Raw genomic sequence first — 16,795 nt, forward strand, 5'->3', positions numbered from 1 at the left:
TTGTACTTTCATTAATAATTTGTTAATTATTCTCATTACTTGCGCGGTAAATTTAAATAATCGAAAAATAAATTATTAGAAATTGAAGATAAATTCAAAATCGTACGTCAAAATAAGATGGTGGCAGAATATGTTAGAAAGAATTTTAAATATTAAAAAAAAAAAACACGCAAGTGTTTGAACAAACCTTGGTGGAGAAATAATATGCAGAAGATTGTCATAATACTCTTGGAGATTTGAATTAAATTGCTCCAAGTGTATTGCAGCTAAAAAAACGTCACTTAACTGCTATTTCCCACCAGACGATGCCAGATGATTTTGCTCAGGAACTAGGAAGATATCAGCATCAGCAATTCGTAACATTTTACACTACCACTGAACACTTAACACTTTACACTACCACTGAACACTAAACACTTAACTACACCACAGATACTTTGCACAATTAATTTTAATAAAAGATAAATTTTACAATCACTGCACAATTTTACACGACGCCACTGCAATACTATATTTCAATTCAAACGTAAAGAACAAAGAAAGATCTGGACTACTACTGCCGTTGTCGATGATACTGACTGCCGCTATCGAACCGCCAGTTGATACAAAGCAATCGATTTTGCGATTCATTCTCCCTCCCCCATTCTAGCAAAAATTTGAACGTCGAATACAGTGACGCGCAGTAGCGCCAACTTGGCGCGAAATTTCAAAATTGAAATTTAATAATTTTATTAAAATTTGTTTGTGAGTGCATTCGGAAATGCTCTAGCTCTAACTCTAGCCAAGCGTTACCATATAGCGCGAGCTAGAGCTAGAACATTTCTGAATGCACTCTAATTAATATAATTATTGACACATAATTTTGAATAAAATAATGAAATTTCAAACGATTCCCAATTAATTAAAAATAACTGCAATAAAAAATATGATACTGAAGTTAGTCGACGTCTAATAATTTTTGGATTTGTTTTTAAACAATAAATTGTTAAAAAAAAATATTTGAAAAAATTGCACCTGTAGTTTTTTAAATTTTCTATATGTGCATATTTTTAGTTTTTTTTTTTTTTTCGTAATTAATTTGCTGAAAAAAAAATCCGAAAATTGTTAATTGTCTGCTAACTTCAGGATCATTCAAAAGTACATTTTCGGTCTGTCAAATATACAGACGTCTTGGCCAAGTTCTGATCGAAAAAGAGATCACTTACTGGTTATCGGCATAATAAATCTCTGCCTTGATAGTAATTTGACCACAACCTTTATCATAAGTCGATAAAGAATTCATTTTAGTTGAGTTTTTAGTCGTAACTAAAAATACGTACGAACACATGAAAAATAAGGTCGCTTGGATCGCTCTAATCAGTTGTGTTGTGCTGGTGTCTAATCAACAGACGTAACAATCGCCAAATAATAACAAATAATAATAATAAAAATAATAATACACTTGTTGGAGTAGAAATAACTTTCGGGGCCAATTAGTCTGGCCCAGCTGTGAGTTACCAGTGTGTAACTATGGCCTGTGCTTTGAAAACCATTAAATTTGGTAATCTATTTATTTACATTTAAAACTACTGTCAATAAATTTCCTCCACACAAACAATAATCTCAAAATTTTAAATTTCATTAATCATATTCAGCATTTATAATCTCATACTTAATATTGCAACAGTTTTTTATCATTTTACATTAAACTTTCCCTATTAAAATCATCAATTCATTATTTTATTAATCATAGTATGTTTATATCACTCAATATTATGTAACAGTTCAAAGTACACTCAAGTGTTCCATATAATTATAATTTTATGATAATATAAATAGTCAATTGTTTTTTAATTGTAACAAATAATTCATTATTTTTATTAAACAGTCAAACAAATTCAGCAATTGTCCAAAAGATCATTTTCGGAATCATCGTTTCCTAAAATTACAACTCATTACACAGTAGTACCACGTGAAAGTGATCCAAGATGGAAAGGTAATACTTTAATAAGTATTTATTTACTTTTTTATTAACCTAAGGCCAATAGATTGACAAAGAAAATAAATAATTACTATTTGAGTTCTCGTCCATGATCAAAATATTTAAAATAACTTAATCTTGGGAATTTAGACAATAAATGAAGGCAGATTGCCATGTCTACTCAGAACCTAACTACCTCGTACCAACTTTATTCAAAAATCGTTAGCCCTAATAGCTCAGCTCAAAAATTTCTTGATTCTAAGATTTCTTTATTCCATTACATCATTATTCCAAGACAACTCTGCCCAAATTTCTGAGAAAAAGAAAGCATTTTCCTGCTTACTGAGTTGTTTACTTTTTCTCAAAAGTTTGGGTAGAGATGTCTTGGAATAATGATGTAATGGAATAAAGAAATCTTAGAATCAAGAAATTTTTGAGCTGAGCTATTAGGGCTAACGATTTTTGAATAAAGTTGGTACGAGGTAGTTAGATTCTGAGTAGACATGGCAATCTGCCTAAATGAAGATTTTATTGTAGTGATTGGTATCTTAAATTAATATCACTTATACACTACAATGATAACACACTTATATTAGAAATTCACATTCGTTACAATATATTATAAAATCCGTTGACTTTGTAAAAACTAGACGAGGATGTTAAGCATAAGAGTAACTATTGATACACACAGAGAAATTTTTAGTAAAAATTACCCTAAAAATTTGATACTGTGAGGACATGTGGTAAATATCAAAATTTTTTCTATGCACATTGTAAAATATACTGCTCGATAGTATGTAGATGAAGTGCAATTTCTACTAACAACACAGTATAAATGTAGTTACTGGATAGATGTCCTTATAGTGCCAAATTTTAGTGTACCTGAAGATCGGAACGTTTTTCGAACAACGAAAATGAAAAAAATTGATGAAATTTGACCGCTTAAGGAGTAGTTTCGGAGTTAAGGGTTGGCGTAAGATTTTCGGCTGACATATTAGCATCTACATGCGAAACATTTCAGAAATCTAGTCATCCAGTAGATTTTTTACTTTCCAAATTTTTTTTTCCCATAAATTTTATGGGTAATTTTTACTCAAAAATTATCTGCGTGTATTTTTATTCATTTTGTTTCATATGTCAAATATTTGTATTAACAAGGAGAATTTTTTTATTCTTAGTTCGCCTGATGAAGCCGAAATAAATTAGCGAAACGTTGCAAATTTTATAATATAACATCTTCACTTATTGTCCGAATTCCCAAGATTAAGTTATTTGAAATAAATAATTACAATTTCCAGGCACAAACATGGAGAGATTTGTCGACGAAACAGACATTCTGATAATCGGCGGGGGTCCAGCTGGACTGTCAGCAGCAATTAGAGCTAAAAAACTAGCCGAGGAGTCGGGACGTGATTTACGTGTGACATTAATCGAGAAAGCTGGAACTGTTGGCAGTCATATACTCAGTGGCGCTTGCATTGATCCAGTTGCTCTGAATGAATTAATTCCAAACTGGCAGGAACTCGGTGCGCCTCTAAAAACACCAGTTACTGAGGATAAATTTGCATTGCTAACAGAAAAGGGCCGCATACCTATTCCCATTATCAAAGGAATGCCCATGTACAATCACGGGAACTACATCGTCAGGTAAATAAAACACTCAGTGCTCAAGAGAAGCAAAAATAATCCCAGCAAATTTATTGTTCTTTGAGTAATAAATAAGTAATTATGATAATTTATTGTTTATGTAGATTAGGACACGTTGTATCGTGGCTGGGTGAGCAAGCGGAGGCAGCAGGTGTTGAATTATACGCTGGGTACGCAGGCTCTGAAATTTTATATCACCAAGACGGCTCGGTAAAGGGTGTAGCGACTAATGACGTCGGTATAGCCAAAGATGGTTCGCCCAAAGAGACGTTTGAACGTGGGATGGAGCTTCACGCCAAGTGTACGATCTTCGCTGAAGGCTGTCACGGGCATCTGACGAAACAGGTGTCGCGCAGATTAAATTTACGATCAGATTGCGAGCCTCAGAGCTATGGGATCGGTCTCAAAGAGGTAATCCAATCTAAGAACAACCGAACTATCGGCCATTTCGATATCTAATCCTGTAAGCCAGTGACGGAGATATTTCATAGTTTTTTTATTATTTTTTTTTTGACTTTATTTTATCACATTTGTCTTGGCTGTCTGGATTGTTTCGGTTGTCTCGGTCACGTCAGTGTCTACTAAATGCCGGTGATTTATGTGCTTGTAGGTATGGGAAATAAATCCAGAAAAACATCGCCCTGGTGCAGTTGAACACACCGTTGGTTGGCCGCTAGATAAAAACACATACGGTGGATCCTTTTTGTATCATTTGAAGGACGAGACGCCATTAGTTGCTGTTGGATTCGTCGTGGGGTTGGACTACAGTAATCCATACTTGCATCCATTTAAAGAATTCCAGAGATTTAAACAGCATCCGGCTATCCGTCCGACCTTCGAAGGTGGAAAGAGGTATTAAAGTTTAACTTAACTCATTTACTGTAAATTAAATGGCTTTGTTGTTGATAATTAAATTATAAACCACTAAAGGACACTTAAAAATTAAATAGAATAGCGTACGGAGCACGAGCACTAGTGGAAGGCGGTTTCCAAAGCATACCGAAGCTTCAATTCCCGGGCGGGTGTTTAGTTGGCTGCACTGCGGGATTTCTCAATGTACCCAAGATCAAGGGCGTACATAATGCCATGAAAAGCGGGATGCTGGCTGCCGAGAGTGCCGTGGAAGCGATAATTGAGGCAGAGACCAGCACTTCGACTACTAGTGGTCTCGAACCCAAGACTTATACGGATAAAATAAAAAACAGTTGGATTTGGAGTGAGCTGAAGGCTGTGAGGAATTTCCGACCCAGCTTCCACTCTAGCTTGGGATTATACGGAGGTCTGATGTACGGAGGATTCTCTATGTTAATGAGGGGCAAAGAGCCATGGACGCTGTCACACGGTGGTGCTGATCATACTAAATTGAAACCAGCGTCTCAGTGTACGCCTATTGAATACCCAAAACCTGATAATCAAGTGTCATTTGATTTACTGTCGTCTGTTGCACTTACTGGCACTAATCATGAACCTGATCAACCTCCTCACTTAACTCTACTCGACGATACTGTGCCAGTTGAAAAAAATCTCGCTATCTACGATGGACCTGAGGGGCGTTTTTGTCCTGCCGGTAAGTAAAATTACGTCTTCAGTTACCTTTTTTTTTTACCAGTTTTACTTTTATTTTTATTCATCAACTTTACTCATCGTATTCCTTGTCATCGTCGTAGTTTTAGTTGACGTTGACTTGACGATGTCATTTTCTCGACCATTCGAGCTCTTACTTTGCTCTGGATCTTCAATTTAAATTCGTGCCCTCGAGCGTGATTTAAATTAGCACTTTAATGAGTTGTTTTTGTAGGGAAAAAAATAAAAAAGAAAAAAAGGTAAAGGTTAAAAGTGACCCCACTAACTTGATAGCAGCGGTTATGGTGATTTTTTATACGTCAGATCTTTCTCATTTAGATTCCGGTAAAAAAATCCAAATGGAGTGAATGCGAAAAATTTTGATGACCAAGTTTTTTTACAGTATGATGATAAGTCGGATTTACGGGGACGTCAATTAACGAGCATTCAAGAAATTTATTTTTTTTTCCTTATTTTAAAAAATTTTTTACTAGACGTACATGAATTGAGTAAAGTAATTTTCTATTCGAGTGAAACTGTTATACTTGAACAATCATTTATTTTTCTTGGGGGGTTGAAACGAAAAGATAAAAAAATTCAGGATGAAAGAGTTAAAAAAGGGAGAGAAGGAGAGAGAAAGAAAACTGTACTAACCAGTCAGTTTTATCGTTCCCATTAATCACTCTGTCGATAGCCGTTTATTCGCGCGAATAGAATCACCGGTAGTCAGTCGATTGCTCGCGACAGTTCGAGGTATTATTCCAGAGACAGATTGTTCGACGTTTAGAATTGCTTCTCGTAAATCAATTGTTTTTAAAAATAAAATCATCCGAGATAAAAAAAACGTTTACTAAAAATTAGACTCCTAAATTTAACGTGTAACCATTTTTTTAAATTTCTCTTTCGATGATAAAAAATATATATTAGTAACAATAAATAAAAGCATAGTGTTTAGTTATATTTTTTTTTGTCAATAAAATTACATCAAAAAATTTACAACTATTTTTAAAATTGATATTTTTTGAATTTTTTCAATTTCTAAATTGAATTTTGTGCAGTCGCCCGGGAATAAATTCTTTTTATTTATTTTTCTATTTATTATCACACAATACCCATAGGATTTTACGTACAGAATGACGTTTGATAAAAATTTACAGATAAAAAATATAAATATATAAAATAAATAAAGTAAATTAATATAAAAATAAAATATTTAAATTAAAATTCGTATGAGGTCATGCATAAATTACGGATAAGTAAATAAACTTAGCGTTGTAATTACGTAATTAGCCGGGATCCCGAGCATTAGTATGGCTGCTTTAAAAAGTATAATAAGAAGACAGCAGAAAAGAAAATAAAGTAACATGAAAAAAAAAAATTTAAATAAGTAAATAAACTGGGAGAGTTGAAGAGACGCGGAAAATCGTAGACAAAGCTGCGTTATAATGCTTTGTGGTTAAAATTCGTATTGTTACACTTACCTTACACACTGTTTTTCTTTTTTATTTGAATCTGCTGGAGAAACGAGTCTTTCTCATACGAAAGAGAAGACACGAAAGAAAAGTCTCTCACCACATGTGTCTCTTTGTGACTCATTATCATATGATGTGAACTAAAAAAATAGGGAAAAAGAATAGAAAACGAAACGAAAAAAGGAAAACGTCTCGAGTGTACGTTTGCATACACATTTGCGGACAATAAAGGCGTGACATTTTGCAATTGCAAAGCTTTTCGACTTGGATAAGACCACCGGGAGACTTGCAAACGAGCAAAATCCTCTTAATGTTTCAAAGTCTACAAGTTTCTCTTTGGGCTTTTGTACCCCATATATATGTATATACAGAAATTATACATACATATACACATATTATAATATATATCATCCGTACAAATATATTTTACCTTAGGCCTTTATTAACCCTCGTACTTTATGTCCTGGATAAAAGGAACTAACTTTAAACCCATCACAACTCTGACTAGATTTATTTTCGTAAAAAAAGAGGAAAGAAAAAATAAATTTATTAAAAACAGAATACGAAATAATGAATTTTTAAAAATCAATTATATTTTTTGACGAATCACCGTCAGTCTGATGGAAAAATAAAATAAATAACAGAAAAAAAGCGACTAAAGAGATGTGACAATGGCAATAAATCGCACCGACTACTAACTCGATCCGTCGCTACCCAATACGGTTGTACGTATTCAGTATAAAATGTACGCGGAGCGACAATTTATTCCATAAAATCCCATGGGGCTGAGTGAGACAGTGTACTGGGAGTAAAGAGAGTTTACAGAGAGAGTACAGAGAAAAGCGAACCCTCGGAAGTTTCTCGATTCGCTTCCTCCTTACCGTTTATTTTATATTTTTTTATTTTTTCCTTATTCCTCTTTCCTTTACTTTCGCTTTGCTTAGCTTTCTTTTTTCCTCAGTCGTACTCTTTCTCACAACGGGTCTTTGTCTCTTTGGCTTTCTATATCCTCTTTTACATCCTGTCTCTCTTGGATTCGCTATCATCCTCCCTCGCGTTCGGTTTTAGTATTCGTCCGGGCAATCGTCCTTTTCTGTTCGCGCCGGGAGTATCGACCGGTGTGTCCTTGAACCTGTGAGTGGCCCGGACGAACCCCGCACGGCTAGACGACCCCGGACCAAGTAAAAGCACCAACCCCTCACATCTTTACTACCATCATAAGACTTATCCACACTCGTGCTGATCATCTTCTTTTACTTCTTCTTCTTCTTCTTCTTCTTCTTCTGATTCTTATTCTATTTCTACTCTTCTACTTCTTGGATTTCTCGGTCTTATGGTAAGTGGATCTCGGTATTGGTTATGATCTTCCCCATCTTACTACTGTTCTTGATCTCCTTCAGCTTTTTCCTTCTTACCCTTTCTTCCTTTCGAATCTTATACTCTTCGATAGGATATCTAGTAAGTTAATTGCTTTAACGTCTGAGAATCCAGTACGACGGTAGAATATTTTAAGGATTTAAACTTTTTCTATGCCTCTTCTGTAATTTCACACGATACTCACTTACAACCGCATTTAATTTCAATCCAACTCGATTTTCCAATCGTACGCGACTCGAATGTCTACGCTGTTGGTAATTAGATTTATATTTAATCTCGTGGCGATTAATAACAACGAAAAAAATATATATATCTATATATTTTATTTAATTGATGTAATTTGAATAGACTTTGGAAGAGAAAACACGAGATTTGTTTGCGAATACGAGCGCTGAGGAATTATATAAATGAAAAAAAATATAGATATAGATATGTATATAATAATAAATTGTTGGATAATTTTCAGTCGAGAAATCAGTGGATTTAAACCTCAACAATTTCGTGGTGCTCTATTCTATTTTGCTCATCGAGCAAAATTCTCGAAACTCTTGTACCCACAAATCACTGGCACGCGAGAGGAAGAAAGGGATGAAAATTACTGTGGATCGCTTGCAACCCGTTATTGTGTTCCATTGTTACCGTGCCAGACGACGCGATCACTCTTCCATTTCTCTTTAATTTTTTTTTACTTTTTCAATGAAACTTTTATTTTTATTCACGATAAAAAAATGCGTCAATTGGTTGACCCTTCAGCTCAAGAACTTCACGCTTCGTCAACTTTTTTAATATTCTTCCTACGATAAAAAGAAACAAAAAAAAAAAGAAATTACAGCTCATTTTTTTTCATGTTCAATTTTCTAAATATTTTTCCGATATAAATTTTCATTCATTTTTAAATTTATTCCACTGCAATAAACCACAAGAATTTAATATTTTAAAATTGAAAACTCTGAGTCTCAAAATATTCAACTTTAATAATTATTAGGGGTGTGCGCATCGGGTTCTAATTTCGAATCGAATAATTCGAAAAATTTTGAATTATTCGATTCGATTCGATACAAATAATTTGTAAGTTCGAACTACACTTTAAAAAATCGGGAGTGAATTCAGAGTGATTATGAATTTTATTTAAATCCGAATTCTCCATCACTCGGAATTTCGGAGTTTTTGCAAAATATTACTCCGCATACGGAGTAAATAGGGAATTTGTCTATTAAGCGGAGTAATTAAGGAGTAGTCTGGATTTTATTTGAATCTGCATTAAAATAAACTTCCCCTCGGAGTAAATTTCACCCCTAATAATTATTTATTAATTATTTTATTGATAGCAAAAAGTACTTCCGCATTAGGCATATTGTATTTCCTTTTGGTGTTATTTGATCGTGACATGAACGCGCCGGGTCTTTGTAAATTCGGTCGTTATACTCTACTCCACAGTCGAGAGTCGATAACCCAAGTATACACAGTCAGCTCACACCCTCAATTCGAGGAAACGGCGTCTCGTCTCGTCTCGTCTGGCAGCGCTAAGAGGTAAAGGTGCGGCATAAGGAAACAACCCTCAGGGTATGCTTTTCTCTTGCGATGTCGCTCGTTTCTATTGGCGTCTGTATTAAAGGAAAAGGCAGCAGCACAGCCACCGAGCTTGAACGTGAATGTTAAAGGTGTGGTTATAAAGAAATAGAGAAAAAAGTATAAGTAAAGACACGGTAACATGAAAAGACGGAGCTCTTAGATAGGGAGAGATAGAGAGGTTCAAGGAAGTCAGTTCGATCCTTAAGACTATCAAAATAAAATATAAAAAAAGGTCCGTGAGAATAAATTTGTTTTTTATCAGTTACTGGTCTCTCACCAAGACAATGTAAGGGGGTGGGTTTGCTTGTGTGTGAGAATAGGAGTGAGAGTCTTGAGTGTAAAATGTTCAAGAGTCTTGAGTACAGAATGTGTTCTCATCTAGAATCTAGAGTGTGTGGAAAGGAGAATGTGAAAAAGAATGGAGGATAAAAGTGCAAAAGTGTGAATACCAAAGAGATGACTGTACTTGGTAAATTGTTATTCACTTGGTTGACACTTTAGAAGAGACGTGAGAGTGCCAGTAATTCGAAAAATTCATACTGCTAAAGTGTATAAATAAAAATATAAAAATATACAAACTAACATATAGACATAAAGTTTGTGTGTATTATGGAAAATAGAAGGGGTAAACAGGTATGAAAATAAATTTACTTGGAAAATTTATTTTAAATTGGTTGCTAGACACTTTACTCTCACGAGGGGATGGATTGAGAGAGCTAGAGAGAGAAAGAGAGAGAAAGAGAGAATATGGTTGAATGGTTGAGTGAAATGGAAGGAGGGAGAGATATAGAGATGGTAGTGGAGATAGAGAGAGTTTACAGTCTGGACGTTAGTGTCTGCTGGGAGTGAAGTAGGTACTCGTGGGAGTCAGACGTGCATACCAGGTACCGCGAACTCCGGTCAGCCATGAATAGTGAATGCAATCGAGAGTTAGTCAGACACTCAATGTACTCGTTCTACTGTAACTACATAGATACACTGGTACTACTAAATTGTACAATAAAACATTGAGCATCATCTGCGGGGAAATACCTTTTGATATATTGATGTCACTTTGGCTTCTTGAGGTTGATATTAATAATAACAATTAATTACATTTATTTATTTTAATTTTAGATTTAGTTCAATTATATTTTCGATACTGATACAAATAATTGATATTAAAAAACATAAGAAAAAAAAATCAATCAATAGAATTTTAATTAAGGTACCGGCGGGTAATAAGGCTAAGGGAGATTTCGAATGGAATCGAAAATATTGCATTTAATTATCGAAATGTATCATTAATCTTTATTTCAATACATTAACCATAAAATATAATGAAGTAATGGTAATGTATACCACAAACAAACAAAAAATTAAACTTTTACAAAAATCATACGAATAGGCCTTATTTTACTACGATAGGATAATAAGGCCTACGGGTTAAACAAACTGGAATAGTTTAATTATACTTAATAAAATTGGTATTAGAGATGAATCATCACTTAAATTTAGCAACAATATTTTTTTAAAGACAGTAGACTAGATTGCTTTGCTCAACAGCGCTTAAAACTATCAGTATCTTTTTTAAGAGTCAGAAGACTAGATTGTTTTTTATGATTTCTTCTGCGCTACGACATCATATGACGGATGATGAAATATAGAAGACAAGGAACGTGGTATAGGGACTCTATAAACTTGTCGTAACATCTCTATGCAAGACCCTTCTACTAGAGTAGCCTTTAGCGGAGGTGGTTATTTTTAATATCATTTCTGTCACTTACTCTCTAAAAACGAATTAGTGAAAATTAATAAAAATCACTATTTGGCGGTGAAAAGTCACTTATTGCCAGTCAAAAGCATACTACTATTTGAATAAGTGACATACTTTTCACTACACGGAAACAAATTTTTTTTAAAAATTACCGTTAAATTCACTGTAATCGTGGGACGAATGGCACGACCTAATCATTTGTCGGTAAGTGAGATAATTTTTAACTTTTTTTCAACAAATTTTAACGTAGTCTACTGTAAATTTTATTCGGTTTTCATTAAATTTTATGAAGTGTAACCTCAAAATAAATAAATTTTTCCGTAATTTTTAATTTGAAAATGGTCATAAATAAAAGCGCCGCATTATGTCCCTCGATTACAGTGAATTTAACGGTAATTTTTAACGAAAATTTATTTCCGTGTAGTAAACAGTGAATAGTCTCTATTCTCACTATTTCAAATTTAAGACAATAGGCCTTATTACCCGCGGGTACCTTATTTTTTTTTATTTTGAATTGTTGATATGAAATCTCTGATCAGTCGGATTTATTTATAAAATATATGAAAAGTTATAAATAAATAATGAGATAAAAAATATCAAAGGTGAAATAGTATAAATTATAAAAATAGTGATCCCCAAGAAATCTCGTCTTATCTACAGTAACCTTTAGCACACGTTTTAGATAAACCGCAGTTTGAAGGTAAGACATTCAACGACAACGGCATAGCAGTAAAACGTTCATCCGTGCGCGTCTGTCACTGAGCTTAAGAAGCTTAGACGATCCATTGCGGATGTACGACTAAGACCGGACGATACAAATGGAGTGAACACCGCCAAGACCATACAATATCCCTTCAGCTCTTTCCCCTTTCCCTCGGCGTCCTCTTCAACTCTTCATCTCTCTGTGCTTTCCTTCCTTCACCTCCCGTCTACTTTTCTTTTTGCCCCTTTGCTCCTTATTTCGTAGAGACAGGAGATTGCATTTTCTCCGTGGGAAATAAAGTAGCACGGCTTATTTCCTCGAGAGCTTTATCTGATCTTTGCTTGGTATATTTTTACTTTGAAATAATAACAGGAGAGTACCTATTTCGGTGCTTCTGCTCAAAGTAACAAAAGCGCACTACAAAAAGAAAATGGATGAAAAAAATATTAAAATAGAATGAGAATAGAGAAAAAATTTCAGGTTCATTTAATTTTTAACTTCACTACCACTGCAAGAAATAAGAAAAAAAGTTAAAAACATTTTACTAATAAGCTGTTTTTTCTTCATAACGACTTATTACTTTAAGAACATATCTTATTCCCTAAAAAACATTCATGTTTTTTACCCTGCTCTTTCAATTTGTCTCTGCGTCTTTATGTACACAGACCAAGTTGTACCTCGAGCAGAACTACGTTAACGTTAGAGGTGAAAGTAGAAGTAGGATAAAAAATCCACCTTAAACACGCAAGAGCTTTCAGTTAAATTTTATCTCGTTGAATCTTCAATTCATGAGAGGAAGATAAAAAGTAAAAACAGACTGCGAAATAATAAATAAAGAAATAGGAGAATAAAAAAATAAAGAGTTGGACGTGGATACTGACGATTAATTTCATTTGCTTTCTTATTCTGCTCAAGTATTTTTTTTTTGTTTTTATAACGCGTTTACTGCAGTACACGTTGCGAGAGTAAGTTAAGAGAAAATTCAAGAAAATTACGTGGTTAACAGAACGTGATGGTTAAAATGAGAATGTTGAAGAAATAACAGGATTGTTGAGAGTTAAAGGAAATGACGTTGGAAAAATTTTATATCATACTTTTGTACAGTATTAAGTTGGTAAAATAGATTGTAGGGTTGTAATAATTTATTGTTGAATATTTTTTTTATTATTACCCAACACTGAGAAAAAATAACTTAGAAATATTGTGTTTTTTTCTCACCAGAAATTATACTATTGGAAATTTTCAATCTAACATATTTTCAGGGTAAAAATTTGAAGATTTTATTCAAAATTATTTTTTTAATCGAACAAATCTAAGTTCAGCTCGAGATACGCTGATCTATTTTTTTGGAATGGTGTAAATAAATTTCGAATTTTTTCTTCCAATAATAGTATATTGTGTGACAAAGGATGAAAGAAAACGATTTCAGACCAGAGTGTTGGCTGACATTACCCGTAGTTTGAAATCGTATTTCATTCTGAGTTACACACTAGATTTTTTATGATTACCTGCATTGGAACTAAGTTTCAGTCAGCAGCCAGTCAGAAACAAATTAATTTAAGACCAATGGGGTGATCAACTATTAGCGTAAGCATAAGTTGTCATTTGCAATTTATAACTAAGCAGAAACTATAAATGCTATTTATTATTCACACTTTTATAAAATTTAATCACAGTCGGAACTGTCGTTAACGTAAATAAAATTAGTGATTTGAAATTATTATTAAACAAATGATGAGTATCAGAGTTTAAATTGCGAAAGCCTTCGGTTTGCGGGCAGAAACATTATTTTTACCATATCTACACCGAAAGTTTAAATTTCTGCCTTTTTTATACGCTGAAAAAAAAATGCCAACTATTACCATCTTCTAATAAGGAATGATTACCATCTGTACACCCGTACTGAGTCGGGTGCAGAACAGTAACCAGTCGGGTTCCAATCTTTACCTGTACAGATGGTAATCATTATCATGCTTTTATGTTAACTATTACGATCGGCAATAGTAATTATTACTGTATGAGAAACAAATAGTTAACATACAGGCATGATAATTATTATCACATACAGATGGTAATCATTCCCTGTTACAAGATGCTGATAGTTAGCATTTTTTTTTCGGCGTGTAGAGACAAGAAAGTCGTTCTTTTCTTCTATGATAAAAATTAGCGCATGCGCCATTCTTTCCACAAACGGAGGCAGAACTTTAAACTTTCCATTGCAAATCTGGTGAAAAATTGTATACACACTACGGAGGAAAGTCGGGCCTCGAAGCCTTCGGCTCGGGTAGACAATTATACTCGTGGGGCGGAATGTCCTACTTTCCTCTTTTAGTGAGTAATATACTATTGTTTGTTCCCAAGGGATGAAACAAGTTTGTTTCTGCCCGCTGACTGAAGGTATTCACAACTTACGCGTTTGCAAGTACTAATTCGCGGCATTGGACTGAAATTATCTTCTTTCGACTGACTGCAGAGACACTGAAACTTTAAGTTTCGATGCTGGTGTCAGGAAAATTATTTTTCATCTTAGATATAAAATTAATAATGTAATAATTTTTATTGATTTATACTAAAGAAAATATTGTTTTTACAAAAGTTATTTTTTTTCTTCAGTGAAAGATTACATTTATTATTATTGTTGTTATTTATGTTCAATTTTGTTTCACGTGTTTGTTATTATTGTGTAGGAGTATATGAGTACGTACCATTGGAAAGTGGCAATGGCCTGAAGCTACAGATCAACGCTACCAATTGTATACACTGCAAGACATGTGATATTAAGGACCCGAGTCAGAACATCAACTGGGTGGTGCCTGAGGGCGGAGGTGGACCTGCTTACAACGGCATGTGAGAACTCGACATCATTTTTCTTAAGCTTTCCTTCTTTTCTTTATACTATATATCTATTTACTCCATTTTTATTACTATTACTCTCCATTTATTATTTTTTACGTCTTCCATTATATTATTGACAGTAATAATTTATATTATAATGATAATTATTAAAATAATCGGGCTGCTTTCAAAAAGCTTTAATTAAAAATATATTGATTAATCAAAGACTTATTCGAGGATTTAAATGTTTTATTTAATATAATTAAATTTTAATAAATTGTTAATTACTTTTAATTTAATATGAAAAATTATTATTTGTTGGATTAATTTTTTAAATTTTAATTTCGTATTATACTGATAATTAACAGTACGAAAAAATTATTTGAAAAGTTCACTGAATATTCGGAATTTAATTAATAAATTAATTACAATATAAAAGAACAATTCGCGATTTCATTGAATTCTTTTTTTTTATCATTTACGATTTCATTACTTATGATAAGTATTTTATTTTTTTAATGAAAATTAAATTAGTTTTTAATTATATTGTGCAAGCCAATCAATGCAAGACTGTAGTAAAAAAAAAAAATGATATATATTCAACGTATGAAATATCTTTTAAATTAAATCATGTGCCTTGAATGTATGAATACATATTTTTTTAATACCATTTATGTAAATAAATAAACAAAACTATTAAAAAAAAATTTTATATTCACAACATTTTTCATTCATTAGACGTTTAGTTTAATTTTAAGCTTCTGTTTGCTTAATATTTTTTCTGCCCTTTATTTGGTTACGTAAATTAATCGTAACACGTAATATTTGAAGTTTGTTAATTGAATAGACTCACACAGGATTTAACGTACAAGGCAGACGAGCTAGCGAGTATTCAATTTATTTTCATCAATAATTTCTATCCGCTTTGGTTAGTAAATGTATTCCATTTAAAACCTACCTGGCTCTGTATGAGATAGTACCGTCGAGTGGCGGTTGAAATCAAGTACACAAAAGTTTTCCCAGCTTTTAAGCTCCTTTAAATATAATATTTCTCATATACCTCAAATATTTTGAAAACACACTCATAAATCCACTTATCCTTTTTGTATTCAAAGAATAATTATTTAATAATAATAAACGCAATATAAATATTTTTAATAAAATATTATATTTGTTCAAAATTATTTTAAATTTATAAATTAAACTTATAATAATAATAATATTAATAATAATTATATGAAACGTGGATAGATAGATATTTATTTTAATTAAGGTACCGGCGGGTAATAAGGCCTAAGGGAGAGTTCGAATAGAATCGAAAATGTTGCATTTAATTATCGAAATGTATCATTAATCATGTACCTGAAGATTGGAACGTTTTCACTCAACGAAAATGGAAAAAATTTATGTAATTTTACCGCTTAAAAGTGACTTGAGGGGTAATTGGGGCCGGTTGAAACTTTCGGTTGACATACTCGTACTTGTGTGAAACATTTCCGGAATCTAGATCTAGTAGATTCTTTACTTTTCATTTTGTTTTTTTATTTTCATTCCACCAAAAACGTTCCAATCTTCAGGTACATCATTAATCTTTATTTCAATACATTAACCATAAAATATAATGAAGTAATGGTAATTTATACCACAAACAAACAAAAAATTAAACTTTTACAAAAACCATACGAATAGGCCTTATTTTACTACGATATGGTAAGAAGGCCTACGGGTTAAACAAACTGGAATAGTTTAATAATGCTTAATAAAATTGGTATTAGCGATGAATCATCACTTAAATTTAGCAACAATACTTTTTTAAAAACAGAAGACTAGATTGCTTTGCTCAACAGCGCTTAAAACTATCAGTATCTTTTTTAAGAGTCAGAAGACTAGATTGTTTTTTATGATTTCTT

The 16,795-nt window shown here is 32.8% G+C and overlaps 1 protein-coding gene across 1 annotated transcript; it reads left to right on the top strand.

Moving 5' to 3' along the window:
• The first annotated feature begins 1,347 nt into the window (after positions 1–1,347).
• LOC130678564 (electron transfer flavoprotein-ubiquinone oxidoreductase, mitochondrial) lies at positions 1,348–15,253 on the top strand. Its single transcript, XM_057485843.1, has 7 exons — positions 1,348–1,540; positions 1,868–1,975; positions 3,259–3,607; positions 3,712–4,018; positions 4,218–4,459; positions 4,558–5,174; positions 14,738–15,253. Exons 1-7 carry the CDS (start codon positions 1,510–1,512, stop codon positions 14,899–14,901), a joined length of 1,818 nt encoding a protein of 605 aa, XP_057341826.1. The 5' UTR covers positions 1,348–1,509; the 3' UTR covers positions 14,902–15,253.
• The last annotated feature ends 1,542 nt before the right edge of the window (positions 15,254–16,795 follow it).

The sequence above is a fragment of the Microplitis mediator genome, chromosome 2, assembly GCF_029852145.1.
Source record: "Microplitis mediator isolate UGA2020A chromosome 2, iyMicMedi2.1, whole genome shotgun sequence".
Lineage (NCBI taxonomy): Eukaryota > Metazoa > Arthropoda > Insecta > Hymenoptera > Braconidae > Microplitis > Microplitis mediator.